Source organism: Aquarana catesbeiana, linkage group LG02 (genome assembly GCF_042186555.1).
Source record: "Aquarana catesbeiana isolate 2022-GZ linkage group LG02, ASM4218655v1, whole genome shotgun sequence".
NCBI lineage: Eukaryota > Metazoa > Chordata > Amphibia > Anura > Ranidae > Aquarana > Aquarana catesbeiana.
The window spans coordinates 701,745,071-701,760,906 of record NC_133325.1 but is presented as its reverse complement, the minus strand read 5'-3'; the positions used below and the strand labels follow the sequence as shown (position 1 = coordinate 701,760,906).

The following is a 15,836-nucleotide window of genomic DNA, read 5'->3' as shown; positions in this document are numbered from 1 at the left end:
CTCTAACATTCGCGGCTATACATCACATGTGAGTTGCGAACACCGTTTGAATATTCGTACACGACCTATGTATGCTGTCACTTCTGCTCGCGAGCACATTGGGATGGGGCGCTTTACATTTTTTTTCTTATTTATATTATTTCTTATTTTTACACTGTCCCTTAAAATTTTTTTTTTATCACATGTAAACATCCCTTGTAACAGTAATAAGGATGACAGGTCCTCTTTATGAAGAGATCTGGGGTCAAAAAGACCCAAAATCTCTTCTTTACCTTAAGCTTCATGTACATGGGACATTTTAAAACCTCTCTTGAATGATTTAACTTGACAGATACTAACCAACGTTTAAAAACGTCCGTTGTGCCGCGTTTACATGCCGCGTTTAGCCACGTTTGCATTTAGAAGCGTTTTTTTGCATTGCAAATAGTCAAAAATGTATCTCCATTAAAAACGTCTGAAAACGAAACGTGGATAAACGTGAGTTACAGCGTTTACAAGCTGTTACAGGCATTTGGCATTTCAAATGCCTCTGAACATCCATCCTGATCGCATCTTTTTTTTGCTTTCCAAAAAATGCTTCTAAACTCAACTGCCTAGAAACGACTATAAATGAACGGCAGCTGAAAAAAATGGCCAACTGCTCCTAAAATTCTGTTTACCAGCAGCAGTGTACTTAAGGGCCTAAAAGCAAAAGATCAAATAAAATTTTTTTAGATCTTTTGCCTTTAAAAAAACATTTTTTTTACTTCCACCCTTGACCGGAAATTACGTCATGATGTCGCTCCGGTCCTCCAAGGCCATAGAGGCGATCAAAGTCGATCTTCTCTGTGACATTCCTCGGGCGAGCCAGCGGAAACGGTAAGCCAGAGAGACAACGGCAAGTGGTGGGAGGAGGAGGACGTCACTTCCCCCTGCTTCTTAAAGTGTACCAGTGGCTCATGAGCGGCTCCGAACGCTTTCAAAAGAAAGCCAGCCACCGGCTGAAAAAAACAATACCAGGGTTATGGCTGATATCTTCTGCCATAATCCCCGTAAACCACTTGCAATCCGCAACGTATATATATAAGTATTGCAGTCAGCAAGTGGTTAAAATAAACAACACCTGAGAATAAAACTATAAACTGAGTCAAATAAAATGAAAAACAAAAAGTTAAAAAGTTACTAGGAAATGAATGTCTTCATCTACAAATGAAACCAAAAATATGTTCAGATATTTTAGCTTTGAAAGGACACCTCATGACCTGAGGACATATAAAGAAGGAAATACGCATACAGTGTAATGTAATAGAATGTAATAGAAGATATCTATGTGTATGCAAAATATATAAAAGCCACAATGCCTAAATGTGAAGTTTAGCTATGGCATTTTTACAACTTGGACTGATGTAACTACCTATGGGATCCCCGTGATAACTACCTATGTGATCCCCATGATAACTACCTATGGGATCCCCATGATAACTACCTATGGTAACTACCTATGGGATCCCTGTGGAAGCTGAAGATCACTGTTAGGAACCTCTACTCCAATAATCTACACTTGCTTCCAGGTCCATGCTGAACAGTTGCCCTGCTGCATTGCGAACACAGGAGGTCTATCACTCTGCACGGGCGCCCTTTTCAGTGAATGCAAAAGCATTTTTTGATTGGATGAGGTGGAGATAAAGGGTGCTGATGTCACAATCTTCACATCAACCAATCAGAGAACACTTTGCATTCATTGAGAAAATGCAAAGTATTCTCTTAATGGTGCCCATACCGAAAGAGTGACCTCCTCTGTTCAATAAGCAACAGTGCCGCCTCTCAGCACAGGACCCGGAATCTAGCTGCAGTCACAGTAGTGGTTCCTATTACAGTGATTTCCATCTTTCAAGGGGATCCCACAGGTATGACACATCCATACTTACTGTACATTGGTACAAATTGGATCAATGTAACTACATAAACACTGTCATACCTAAGATGCAGCTTGAGTTTACTTAGCTTTAACGATCCTTATTTGCTTTAATAAACATTATTTACAGCAAAGGCAGCCAAAAAAGCAATCGTCCTATGACATAAAACAATGATCATTACTGCTACAGGGAGGAACTATTGAGTATTGGGGAGACTAGAAGATTGACACCCCTGTAAGTGTCAATTTCTTAACGAACTTCAGTACCCTCGTCAACAGAGCAGGGTTCAAAGGAACAGCGGTCAATTTGAAAAGCGCCGCGCAAAGCGTTGGTGCTGTCCTGTATAACAAATAACTGATTTTCAGTATGGACACAGACCCCTTTCACACGGGGCGGAATCCCCTTTGCTCAGCAGGGAATCTGTCTTCTGATCCCCTGCTGAGCAGAGCTGATCGGCCGGGTGACAGGTCTGTGTCTGCTCCATTTATGCAGTGTGAACACGGACATAGCCCGCTCTACTCTATGGGCAGTCAGGTGTAGATGGACTATCTGTCTGTTTACACCTGATTGCCCCTCGATCCAATCCACCTAGACAGAAGGGAACGGATCCCTTTCCATTTTTTTTAGCGGACCAGATCGGATTTGAGGTAGGTGGGTGTATACGGACACAAGTCCGTTTACACCCGCCGGTCCATAGGAATACATTGATCGTTCAATCAGGTCCACCTGAAAAACTGACAGGTGGACCTGATCGGATCGCCCAGTGAAAGGGGCCTAAAGCAAGTTCAAACCCTACTAAGTTGGGTGGCGATGCATGACACAATTGGGAGACAGTTGTCGAGAAGCGGCAGAACAAGGATCGTCATGGCAGGGTTATTAGGTATTCTTTTAATAAAAGCTGTAAATCTGTAAATCTTTTTTGAGATTCTAAAATCTACTATAAGCTTCCGAAATAGCTTACATATGCAGCAGTCAATCATCATCAACTGGGAGTGGAATGGATCACTGTCTGCCTAACCTGGAATACAGCAATAAGATTTGGCTCAGTGACAAACCAACAAATGTTTTAAGTGTATGATATGGCCAGCATAGTCCGCTATGGTTTAGTGACTGCCTAAGCAGGATGACACGTGTCAATCAAACACTAGTGAGCTGATTCAGTATATGAGTATAAGACATAACACTTCTCAAGCTGTTTGCAGGGTCAGCACTGGTGACTCAGAATATGAGTTTAAGGCCCCTTTCACACAATCGGCGCGCTCAAATCCACCTGTCCGTTTTCAGGCGGATCTGAGCAGGCCATCTATTGACTTCTATGGGCAGTTCGCTGAGATGTGTCCGCTGAGACCCGCCTGCCATCCGATCCGACAAGATATGCTCAAAACGTTCGCCATCCGTCCAGCGGATCGGATAAAAATGGACAGGCTGTTTGCTTTCATCCGATCTCCCCATAGAGAACAGCAGGATTGACAGAGCGATCTTCTGCTGAGCTAGCGGAGTCCGTCCAATGGATCCGCTCCGTGTGAACCCAGTCTTATGCCCTGTACACACGATCGGATTTTCCGACTACAAAACCGTGGATTTTTTTCCGAAGGATGTTGGCTCAAACTTGTCTTGCATACACAGTCACACAAATGTTGTCGGAAATTCCAAACGTCAAGAACGCGGTGACGTACAAGACGTACGACGAGCCGAGAAAAAGGAAGTTCAATAGCCAGTGCGGCTCCTTCTGCTCGATTCCGAGCATGCATGAACTTTTTTGCGACGGACTTGTGTACACACGATCGGACTTTCCAACAAGTGAACTTGTCAGAAAATTTCAGAACCTGCTCTCAAACATTTGTGTGCGGAAATTCCGACAGCAAATGTTTGATGGAGCATACACACGGTCGGACTTTCCGACAACAAGCTCACGTCGAACATTTTCCATCATAAATTCCGATCGTGTGTACGCAGCATAAGACGTAAGACTTCTCAAGCAGGGTCGGCACTGGTTAATCAAAGAGAGACGGAGCTTCTAGTGTTTGTTCTGCCTGATATAGAAACTGTGGCTGAAGGTTTAGCCAAGACAAGAAGTGTAAGGGCAATTATATTCATTTACACTACAGTAGCTCAGAAGTTATCTCTTCACAGATTTGTTTCCACTGTTTAGAGGAAATGTTTAGTTGTTTTATACATATTTCTTTTTATTATGCCCAGGAGTAGCACAGTACAGCCTTCTTAAAACAGAAGGTATTCACATGTATATATTTAATTATTCCCACGCTATCATGTATGTAAGAGACAGGGCTAATGGGAAAAGCTGCCTGCACCGGATAGGGTGCGAACCGGACCCTGTGGGTGAATACGTGGTGCTGTGCTAATCCTAATTACTCTTACAAGGTATTCACATGTTTCATTTCATCACATATCCCAAAAATAAAAGAGTATTATTCTTCATTTCAGGACAGTGTGCAGGTCCATGCAAATCACTGGTTTACAGTGAATTGGACAGATGCACATCCAGAACTGCTGGTGTACAGTGCCAACATAGCGTGGTGTAGTGGGTAGCACTTTCGCCTAGCAGTAAGAAGGGTCGCTGGTTTGAATCCCAACCACGACACTACCTGCCTGGAGTTTGCATGTTCTCCCTGTGCCTGTGTGGGTTTCCTCCGGGTACTCCGGTTTCCTCCTACACTCCAAAGACATGCTGGTAGGTTAATTGGATCCTGTCTAAATTGTCCCTAGTATATGAATGTGAGTTAGGGACCTTAGATTGTAAGCTCCTTGAGGGTAGGGACTGATGTGAATGTACAATGTATATGTAAAGCGCTGCGTAAATTGACGGCGCTATAGTACCTGAAATAAATAAATAAATAAACATAGTCCTACCTAGAGAAGGCAAGCTAGAAGTCTGCTATAATGATCAAATAAGCTGTGAAAAAACATAGGCAGGACCTGGAGTACAGGTTCACATTACACTACGCTGTACTGCCCTCAATTGTATTTAGGCTACAAAACAAACCATGCCCAATCAGAAGCTTTCACTTATAAAGTATAAGGTCACATACACACAATGCATTTAGCCTGCGTGTGTCCAATCAATCCCAATGTTTTAAAGCAGTAGTAAACTGCATTAAAAAAAAAATAAATAGGGACCTGAGCAGTTTAAGTCATAATGTGCTAGTATGCATTGCATACTAGCACATTATGACAGACTTACCTGAAAACAAATCCCTCCAGTAGCACGCTGTCACAGCTGAAGGCGCTTCCATCTTCACCTGGTCTTCTTTCTGGGTTCACGCGCTTCGGCAATATAAATGTCTGAGCCGGTGATGATGTCACTCCTGAGCCTGCAGGAGTCCCTTTTTACGGCATGGCTCTGAAGGAATGGCGTGGGTATGCCGCTCCTTCAGCGCGCATATGGCGGTGACATCAGCAGCTGCATCTAAATTTAATATCTCCTAAACAGTGCATGTTTAGGAGGTATTTACTGTATCTATAGGTAAGCCTTATTATAGGACTTACCTATAGGTAAACATCATACATGGAAGTTTACTTCCAGTTTAAAGTTCCTGGAAGGCACAGGTGCAGCATCCAGCCCTGCTGCATGCAGCCTGTCAAAGTCTATGACAGGCTGAAAGCCATCGCAGCTGGATGGGGCAAAGCACTGTACCGAGTGGCACTCGTGTTTAGGGCCCTTCAGGGATAAATGCCTGGAACGCAACTATTTCAGACATTTGTCCGTCAATGAATAGGACTCTCAACGAGTGTAATGCTAAAACCGCTCAGCTCCATCCAGCTGCGGGCTGGACGCTTAACCTGTGCCACCCAGATGCACTAAAACACCAGGATTGGACACACACAGGCTAAACTCCTAGTGTGCACGTCTCCTTAATTAGAGCTCAGGTTTATTTTAAGATTTAAGATTTTAAATATTTTAAAATTTTACACATCAACCTATAATTAAAAAAGAGCATAGATTTTATTAAAACAGTGTACAATAAGCCCAATATGTCTTTAATTTTTTTTAATATATAGGCAAGCAAAATATGACACAGTTATTTTTCAGCTAACCGACACATGCTTACACTGTTAAATTTGGCCTGGGCATCTAGGAATCAGTGACATCTGGTCATGAAAAGTTTAACAATCCATTTATCTCCAAACAAGCAGTCCCTTATACTGCATTGATCGATCTTAAAGAGTTTGTACAATGAAATTGTAACATGTATGGTCAGCTTAAAAAAATCTTTTACATTTTTTCATATTAGATTTGGTTAATTCAATTATGTTTAGCTGCAGCAAGTATCTCATTATTGCACACAGGTAAAGCCTAGTACACAGGGGACAAATATTGGGCTGCATCGGCTGGTTCAATAGAAACCGGACAGCATTTGGCCCGTGAGTTGGCCCGTTTGGCCGGCTTGTGTCGAAGGGGCATGACCGAAAAAGGTCTGCCGACCGTCTCCCTATCGCAGTGGTTCTCAACTCCTGTCCTCAGGAACCACTAACAAGCCAGGTTTGCAATATAACTGAAATACATCATTTGCTGTTCAGTGATTGCAGTATTCTAGTCTGCATCTCCCCAAGGTAATACTTATGATCTGGCCTGTTAGTGGGTCCTGAGGACAGGAGTTGAGAATCACTGCCCTATCGGCACTCTCAGCCAATGGCTGAGAGCACTGACCCAAGTGTTCTGGCAGAGGGGTCGTCCCCCTGTGAGAACACAATAGAACAGCAGGGGAGATTGCTGCACTAACATCGGATAGTTAGTACATCGGCTCCTCTTGAGCTGTCAGGTGTTTTTTCGTTCAACCCTACTGTGTTAAACCAAAAAAAAAAAAAAAAAGACCTGTGTGTACTAGGCTTAAGACACTCATAGCACAGCTCACCTTGAACTGTTTTCCCCAGGTAATCTCCTCTCCGCTCTTTGTTGATTACATGCTGATAAATCTTCCCTGTGGTGATATTATTGTCCTTGTAAAGGCTGATATCTAGGAATCTCTCGTAATTCCCCAAATCCAAATCCACCTCTCCCCCGTCATCCAGCACAAAGACCTCTCCTAGAAAGCAAGAAAACAACATGGCAGAAAATATGAAGATAACATAATGTATATTTATACTATAATATTACAGGTAACCGGAGAAGCCTGACAAGAATGGGTGCTGTAGAGTCAAAGTGAGCAAAAGCGCTCCCCTGTGCACCACTACACTATGGAGCTCATTAATAGCCTCGCCAGTCTAAAATAAAAAAACACAAACTTATAAAGCACAAGAGGTTTTACAAATGTGCTCTGTACTCCACTGGCCTCTGGTCTCCCAGCCAGCAGACAACGGTCAGCAACAGAACTGACAAAAAAAAAGCCTGGAAGAAAGCCCAGTCATGTGACCTATCAAAGTCTCATGACTGACTCTCCTCCAATCACAGGGTTCTCTGCTTCATTAAAAAGAGAACTCATTGGGGCTCTGCCAGCCCAATTTTAATGAATGGGATAGGCCTTGGTTTGAAGAATATATACAGAAAGAAGCATAGGTCAGGCAAGTTCAGGTGAGATAAGCCTCTACCTAAAGTAAGATATGCCCTTACTGGTGGCCCTTTAAATGGGCTTTAACCATTTTACTGTCAGTGACATATGTCATACATCGGTGGCAGTGTGTTTATGTTTAATAAGCCAATTGACAGCTTTCTGATGAAAGCAATTAGGTGTTTGTACAGCCACATGAACGCTATCACTGATCCCCAGAAGTGTGCCCCCCTGCTCCACTTCCTCCTACCATTTTGCCTGGGATTCGTTGTACCACCTGAGGGCCTGGGACCCACATGGCAGGTATCGGCGGGCGAAGAGGAGGGAGACCAGTGAGTGTCGGTTTGCTGATCTCCCCTACCTGCAAAGAACCCAGAAGAGGTGTGTAAAATGTCACTTCCAGTTTCAGGTGTCACTTTCCCTGGACAGGGAAGAAGCTAATGACGTGTGATCTGCACTCCATTAGCTTCAGTGGAAGGCAGATTAAACTTTAGGGGTCTAATAGATCCCCGATGTTTCATTAGAGAGAACCTAGTACAAAGACATATCACACGGGGGAGTTTTGTTTCCTTATGTAATATAATTAAAGTTTTAGTGGAAAAAAAGTGTCAAATAATAAAGTTATACCCAAGCATTTAAAGGGGAACTCTATTTTTATGGTAAAAAAAAGCAAATAAAAATGATATAGCATATACAATTGCTACACAAGTCATATTTTAATTGAATGCTATTAAAAATGGTGGTGTATGGAACACCCCCCAGAAATGTAATTTACTGCTTGTGGGAATGGCTTACTGATTCTTGCAGAAGTCTGCACTAAGATATAAGTCAGATATTGGGCATCCCCTGCAACAAAAATGTCATTTTTGGTGAGATACTCCCTTTAGAAGTGATCCAGGCCATGCCACTTTCCTCCTTAGAGTCCTGCAAGTTCAGCAACTGATTGATAATTATAACATCAATCCCATTCCTATTTACTTTCCACATGGACACAGACAAACAAATAACTATAGCTTCAGAATAGCAAAAGGTAGGAAATGCAATCAAGTTTGTTAAATCCTTACAATGTATACTTTCACACAGAGGGGAATGTTTTTTTTTTTAAAGCGGAGGTCTGCCCACCCCTGCAAACATTAAAAGCCAGCAACTACACATACTGCAGCTGCTGACTTTTAATAATCTGACACTTACCTGTCCTGGAGTCCAGCGATGCCAGTACTGCAGCTGATGTTTCCATCAGCTGTCGGGTGCTGACGCCACCATTGCCAGTAAGGGAACCCTGTAGTGAAGCATTATAGTTTCACGCCGGGTCCCTACTGCGCATGCGCGAGGCACCGCTGTGCTCTTCAACTGGCCCAACTGCAGCAGAAAGAGCCGAGCTGCTGACGTAATGCGCCATCCCCGTCTCCCGGAAGTGGGGATAGGGTACTTGTCAAAGACAGGTATCTGCCCCCCCCCTCCCCAAAAGGTGCCAAATGTGGCACCGGAGAGGGGGAGGAGACAAATGAGAGGAAGTTCCACTTTTGGGTGGAACTCGCTTTAAAAAAGGTGGAGTTACTCTTTAAAACCCTCCTGAAAAATTTTGAAACCAGCACCCGCCCCCCCATATACACATATAAAAACATAAACACACCCATTGGGGGCGCAATAATTCCAGGGCCATTATTCATAATTAACACACATAGTAATAACATGTAGGAGCTTTTAAAGTGTCACCAATAAAAAATATAGGGTACTGAAAGTGGTTGTAAACTCTGTTACACCACTTGTACCTATAGGTAAACATATAACAAGGCTTACCTGTAGGTACTGTAAATATCTCCTAAACTTGCAGATATTCAGTATATACGCTGCTGCCGACGTCATCAGCGCATGCGCACTGAAGAAACGTGCCGTGACCGGAGTGGAGTGGACGTCATCATGGCTCCGGCCAATCACAGTGCCAGAGCCCACGAACCCGGAAGTAACTCCAGTGAAAGATATGGGCCATGGGAGCGGAGTGCGGCCGGCACTGCAGGGCATCGTTCTAAGGTAAGTGTTTCATAATGGGCTAGCATGCGATGCATACTAGCTCATTATCCCTTTGTCTAGCAGGGTTTTTTTTTCTCTGCGGTTTACAACCTCTTGAAGTTCGTTTTACAGACATACACAATTTTGTAGCTTGACATTTTGAGTAAATATAAGGAATCAGGATCCCATTCCTCCTACTGCTGATCCCTCTAGTGATAACTAAAGACCTATATGGAGTTATCAGGACCTGCCAGGCTGCACTCTTTGTTCATTTTGAAGAATGACATATCAGATGTCATCAGAGGACATGCTTTTATTATATTACTGATTATATAACTATTTTTGTATAAATATGTTTTGTAAATATATTGTATAAATATATATATATATATATATATATATATATATATATATATATATATATATATATATATATATATATATATATATATATTTTTTTTTTTCTATATTAATATTTATTAGTGAGTATGTACCATGCTCATAAGGTGAAAAGGTCCCAGCATCAATATTAATGTATGGGTCAATTTTAATGGCAGTAACTCTCAGCCCACAGGATTTCAGGATTGTGCCAATACTACTTGCAATGATGCCTTTTCCAATGCCAGATATGACACCACCAGTCACCAGTATGTACTTCATTGGTTCTCTATGTACCGTGTAGAAACGTTGAAAAAAAAATCTGGAATGTAAAAAACAAAATAAATATTACAGTGGAAGAGATAATATTATACAAATGTGAAAAGATAACTACACTCCTTTTTAACCACTTCAATGCAGGGCACTTATATACCTTCCTGCCCAGACCAATTTTCAGCTCTCACACTTTGAATGACAATGCGCAGTCATGTGACACTGTACCCAAACAAAAAATGTTATTCCTTTTTCCCCACAAATAGAGCTTTCTTTTGGTGGTATTTGATCACCTCTGGGGTTTTTATTTTTTGTGCTACAAATAAAAAAGGACAAAAATTGTAAAAAAAAAAAAAAAAAGTTTTTCTTCATTTCTGTTACAAAACTTTGTAAATAAGTACGTTTTCTCCTTCACTGATGGGTACTGATGAGGCTGCCCTGACAGGCACTGATGAGGTGGCACTTATATGCAGCAATGATATACAGCACTCACAGGCACTGATAGGTGGCACTGATGGGCTCTCATAGGCGGCACTGATGGGTGGCACTGATGGGCACTACTGATAGATGGTACTGATTAGAGGTGCTGGCAGGCATCACTGATGGGCACAGAGTGCCATCCCTAATGGACAATGAGTGACATCCCTGGTGGGCTCTAGTGGGCTTACCTGGTGGTCATGGATTGGCATCCCTGGTGGCCATGGGTGGGCATCCTGGTTGGCCATGGGTGGGCATCCCTGATGGTCCTGGGAGGGCTCTCCTCTACTCGTGTTACCTGGAGTCAGATTTGTCCACCGCAATGTTGCAGTACCTCTAAAAATCGCAGATTGCCGCCATTACCAGTAAACCAGTTTTTTTTTACATTTTTGGATATGTATTATAGCAGAAAGTAAAAAAATATAGTTTTTTTTTTTAATTGTCGTTTTTTGTTTATAGTGAAAAAAAAAATAAAAACAGCAGAGGTAATCAAATACCACCAAAAGAAAGCTCTATTTGTGGGGGAAAAAGGACATATTTTGTTTGGGTACAACTTCGCACGACCGCGCAATTGTCATTTAAATTGACGCAGTGCTGTATCGCAAAAAATGGCCTGGTCATTAAGGGGGTAAATCCTTCTGGAGCTGAAGTAGTTAAAATACATCTGTCATGAGAGAAGCACTGCCATCACTTAAAATGCTTGTTACCTTTCCATCTCTGCCTTCAATACTTTTTTATGTCACACACTCAGAATATGTACACTGATCAGCCATAACATTATAATCACTCACAGATAAATTAAATAACATTATTTCATTACAATGGCACCTGAAAGTGGGTGGGGTATATTAGGCAGCAAGTGAACATGTTATCTCTGAAGCTGATGTGTTGAAATCAGAAAAAATGGGCAAGTGTAAAGATTTAAGTGACTTTGCAAAGGCCAAATTGTAATGACTAGATAACTGGGTCAGAGCATCTCCAAAGGTGCAGCTCTTGTGGGATGTCTCCAGTCTGCAGTGGTCAGGACCTACCAAAAGTGGTTCAAGGAAGGAAAACATGCAAACCAGCTACAGGGTCATGGGCACTGATGCATGTGGGGAACGAAGTGTAATCCAATCCAATAGAAGAGTTACTGTAGCTCAAATTAGTGAAAAAATAATCCTGGTTCCAATAGAAAGGCGTCAGGACACACGGTGCATCACAGTTTGTTGTGTATGGGGCTGTGTAGCTGTAGATCAGTCAGGCTGACCCATGTCCACAGCTAAAAGCACCTATAATGGGCACATGAGCATCAGAACTGGACAATGGAGCAATGGAAAAAGGTGTCTTTCAGGTGTTAACTTGGCCTCCAAATTCTTCAGATCTCAATCCAATTGAGTATCTGTGGGATGTGCTGAAAAGACACGTTTGATCCATCCACAAAACCTAAAGGATCTGCTACTGACGGCTTGGTGCCAGATACCACAGCATACCTTCTAGTGGATTTGATGCCTCAACGGGTCAGAGCTGTTTAAGTAGCAAAAAGGGGACCTACTCAATTTTAGATAGGTAAGCATATTATAGTGGGTGGTCATAAAGTTATGGCTGATCGGTGTATACTATAAATAAGTGGAAGAATTCATTACCACTATACCTGTATCAGGTCAGTGACTTGGAATGAATGGAAGCTATTCCGACAGTATGAAGGAAACTAATAAAATCAGAAAGAGAGGTTAACAATGGCAACCTAGATAATTGTCTCATGACAGTTGTATTTGAACTTAAATATAAAAATCTACACTGCACAAATCCAAAGGAAAAGGTTAGCAGCACGCCAAAGAAAATTCAAAAACTGGTAACTTCATTTATGTGGACAACATGAACAGAGAGTCCCCACCAGGAACCTCCTCCTCTGACGTGTTTCAACCACAAAGCGTAATCACAGAAGTCTGGTCGTAGACCTCTACAACTAAGCCCAGCCTTGTGGGTGACATGAGTCAAAGAAGGAGGTCCTAGACAGGGACAGTCTCCTTATGTTGTCCAGATACATAAAGTAACCCGGATTTGAGTTTTCCCTGAAGTGTAGCCAGTTGTTTCCTTTAGATTTGTGCAGTCTGTGGGGCATAAGATGAACCTTGCTGCCATTTAACACCTGATCTTCCATGAAGGTGATCTTATTGAAGGCTTGGGAGCAGCATAACCTATACTTCTTCCAAGATACAGACTCCATCCTTTTACTCCCTAGCTCTCAATCTCACTTCATTACCACTGAAAACAATGAGACCATGCTGCTGTTTGGATAAGTAAAGTATATCTGTAACTGAAATATGAAAGCTTAAATCGGATGTAAACCCGATTCATGAAATTTGACCTGGGCACATATATCTGTAGTGTTTTTTTATCTCTCTCCAAAGCCCTAAGTCTGTGGCTTTCTCCTGCTCCGTTCTTCTGTTATCAGCATGATAACTTCTGATAAGTTCTCTGACACATGTGATAAAACCAGCCTGAAATTTGTGTCAGGGTGGGTGTAAATAGATTAGTAAATATAGTAAATAGATTAGCAGACAGCTGGTCAATTCACAGCACAGCTCTGCAAGTCTCTGCCTATGAGGAGAGGGGGTGTGTGCCTTTCCTCCAATCAGCTCTGACACAGTGTAAGCCCAGACTCCACACCCACTGCAGAAACAGGAAGAGAAAATTCTAACAGGAGGGGCACTTTCTAAACAGTATATAAAGCTGAAGACAGAAGATATACAGTGGAACTTCGGTTTGCGAGTAACGCGGTTAACAAGCGTTTCGCAAACCGAGCACTGTATTTCTAAAAATCCTAACTCGGTTTGCGAGTGTTGTCTCGCAAAACGAGCAGGATTCAGGCCAAAAGCAGTGTGCAGTACCGCTTTTGGCCTGAGGTGGGGGCGCCGGAGCCGAGCAGAGCCGAAAGTCACCGATCACCGTCATTCGGAAATGCACGGAAAGGCCCGAGGACAGTTCGGCTGACCTCGGAAAGGCTTGTGAACAGAGTCTTTCCGAGGTCAGCCGAAGTGTCCCTTAGGCCTTTTCAGACGTTTCCGAGGCCTTTTTCTCCGGCGCCCCCCCGCCTCTGGCCGCATGTGGTATTGCATCCCATTGAAGTCAATGTGGAACAAATTATTTTCGTTTCCATTGACTTCAATGGGAAAACTCGCTTTGATATGCGAGTACATTGGATTACGAGCATTCTCCTGGAACGGATTATGCTCATAATCCGAGGTTCCACTGTACATGTAAAACTTATGTAGGGAGATTTGTTTCATCTCTGTGTATCATCTGAGGCTGTTCACATCACTGGGTATATGTGAGGGTTTACATCCACTTTAAGTAAACAATGACTTACAGATATGTTTTCTCTTCTACAGTGAGTTCAAGTAGCTGCAGAAAGGGACCTAACTACCGTAAAATGTAAGATGGCTATCACTTTAACCTCCTGCCATGCACATAATACCACTGCAAAGTGGGTGAACTTTAAAGTGGATGTAATCCCTCTCCTATACCCAGTGAAGTGAACAGCCTCAGATGACACACAGAGATGAAACAAATCTCCCTACATAAGTTTTATTTGCATATCTGCTGTCTTCAGCTTTCTACACTGTTTAGAAAGTGCACATCATATTACAAATCTTTCTTCCTGTTCTGCAGTAGGTGTGGAGTCTTGGCTTACACTGTGTGAGAACTGATTGGAGGAAAGGCACACCCCTCCTCCACATAGGCAGAGGAACAAAGAAAAATGCAGAGCTGCACTGTGAATAGACAAGCTCCCTGCTTATCTATCTCTCCCTGACACAAATGTCCAACTGCTTTTATCTCCTGTGTTGGAGAACTTGTCAGAAGTTATCATGCTGATAACAGAGGAACGGAGCAATAGAAAGACACAGGACTCAGAGCTTTGGAGAGAGATAAGTAAACACTACAGATATATGTGCCCAGGTCAGATTTCATGAATGGGGTTTACATCCACTTAAATGCCTACACCCGCACATATGCATCCATAGATGGCCAAGGTTTCTGTGCCCCTAGCTCAGTGACCAAGCTGTCATAGACAGCTCTTGGTCTCTAATAATGATCATGTGACCACTGTGGCAGCCAATCAACAGTAGCCAAATGATTAGGAAGTCTATCCCCTGACAGTAAAGAACAAATTAAAGGGCCACCAGGACTGGATGGGAAGGAGTTAAATGACAAGAAAGGACACACAAATCTATTTTTAATCAGTTTATTTTACATATCAAGGCCCATCAAGGCCCATTTTACTTCTATGGAGCGGCAGATGTCACCCATTGACACCCGCCGACATCTGATCCAATCCTATCCGCTAAAAACAGACGGATAGGGATCCGCTCATCATTCGTCTGGCAGATTGGATCAGATGACAGCTGGATGTAAACGGACAGGCGGTCCGTTTACATCCATCCGCCCATAAAGTAAAGCGGGCTGTGTCTGTGTCTGCTCTGCATAAGTGGAGTGGACATGGACTAGCCATCTGCCTGTTCAGCAGGGATCAGTGGACAGATTCTCCACTGGACAGGTGGATTCCAATGGAGCCCGCCCCGTATGTAAGAGGCCTAATGGAAAAGCTCTATCCAAAATAGTGTTTCTAGTGCTGGGTCTGTTTAATGTTTGTAACTCTGTAGGGAAATCTCACCCTATACCTGTCACTGACCTCCAACTGGATTCTTCATAGGAAGCCGCCGCTGGGAGCCGATCATGTGACCAGACCAGAGTGTCCTGAGAATAGGTGTGTATGTGCACCTTCCTTCTACACAGGAGTTAGTATTGGTGTCAGAAGGAGGGTGGGAGCAGTTTTAAAGAGGAACTGCAGTCTGCTCACATAATTTGTAATAAAAACATCTTTGCCATTCTGAAGCTTCCCGCCAACCACTTTGCATATTATTTTATATACTGTATACTGTGGTTCTGTACTTGCCAAATATGCTGCAGAATTCTCCCTCCACGAAGTCTGGCTGCAACCATTTTAACTGTGGGCAGCTGATGTTGCTGTCTGTTCACTTCCTGGATTTACACAGACACACAGAGGCACACCTCCAGCTCTGCAGCTCTCAGTGGTCCTCTTATGACTCACCCCCCTCGCTTCTTGGCAAACTCTCACAAGAGTGAGAGAGAGAGCTGTACATGATGTCATAAGCCTAGGCTAATGACCAGACAAGAAACAAGAAGTGGGCTGTATAAGGTATTTACTGGCAGAAAAAAAATGTTTTACTATCCAAAGTTAAAACAACAAGGGCAGAAGATTTAATAGATGGAAAGATGAAAAACTGACTGA

General features: G+C 42.8%; 1 protein-coding gene across 3 annotated transcripts in view; it reads right to left on the bottom strand.

Moving 5' to 3' along the window:
- CTPS2 (CTP synthase 2) overlaps positions 1 to 15,836 on the bottom strand; it is a 409,104-nt gene that overhangs the window by 391,954 nt on the left and 1,314 nt on the right. For 2 of the 3 annotated variants that reach the window (XR_012241769.1, XM_073616921.1), the window contains exons 3-4: positions 9,907 to 10,112; positions 6,770 to 6,940 (exon numbers count right to left, since the gene is read on the bottom strand). Coding sequence is in view for 1 of the 3 variants with exons in the window: in XM_073616921.1 (XP_073473022.1) it covers positions 6,770 to 6,940; positions 9,907 to 10,112 (377 nt within the window). In the remaining 2 variants the exon portion in view is untranslated. The remainder of the gene's footprint in view (positions 1 to 6,769; positions 6,941 to 9,906; positions 10,113 to 15,836) is intronic. The other variant, XM_073616922.1, reaches the window with a different exon arrangement.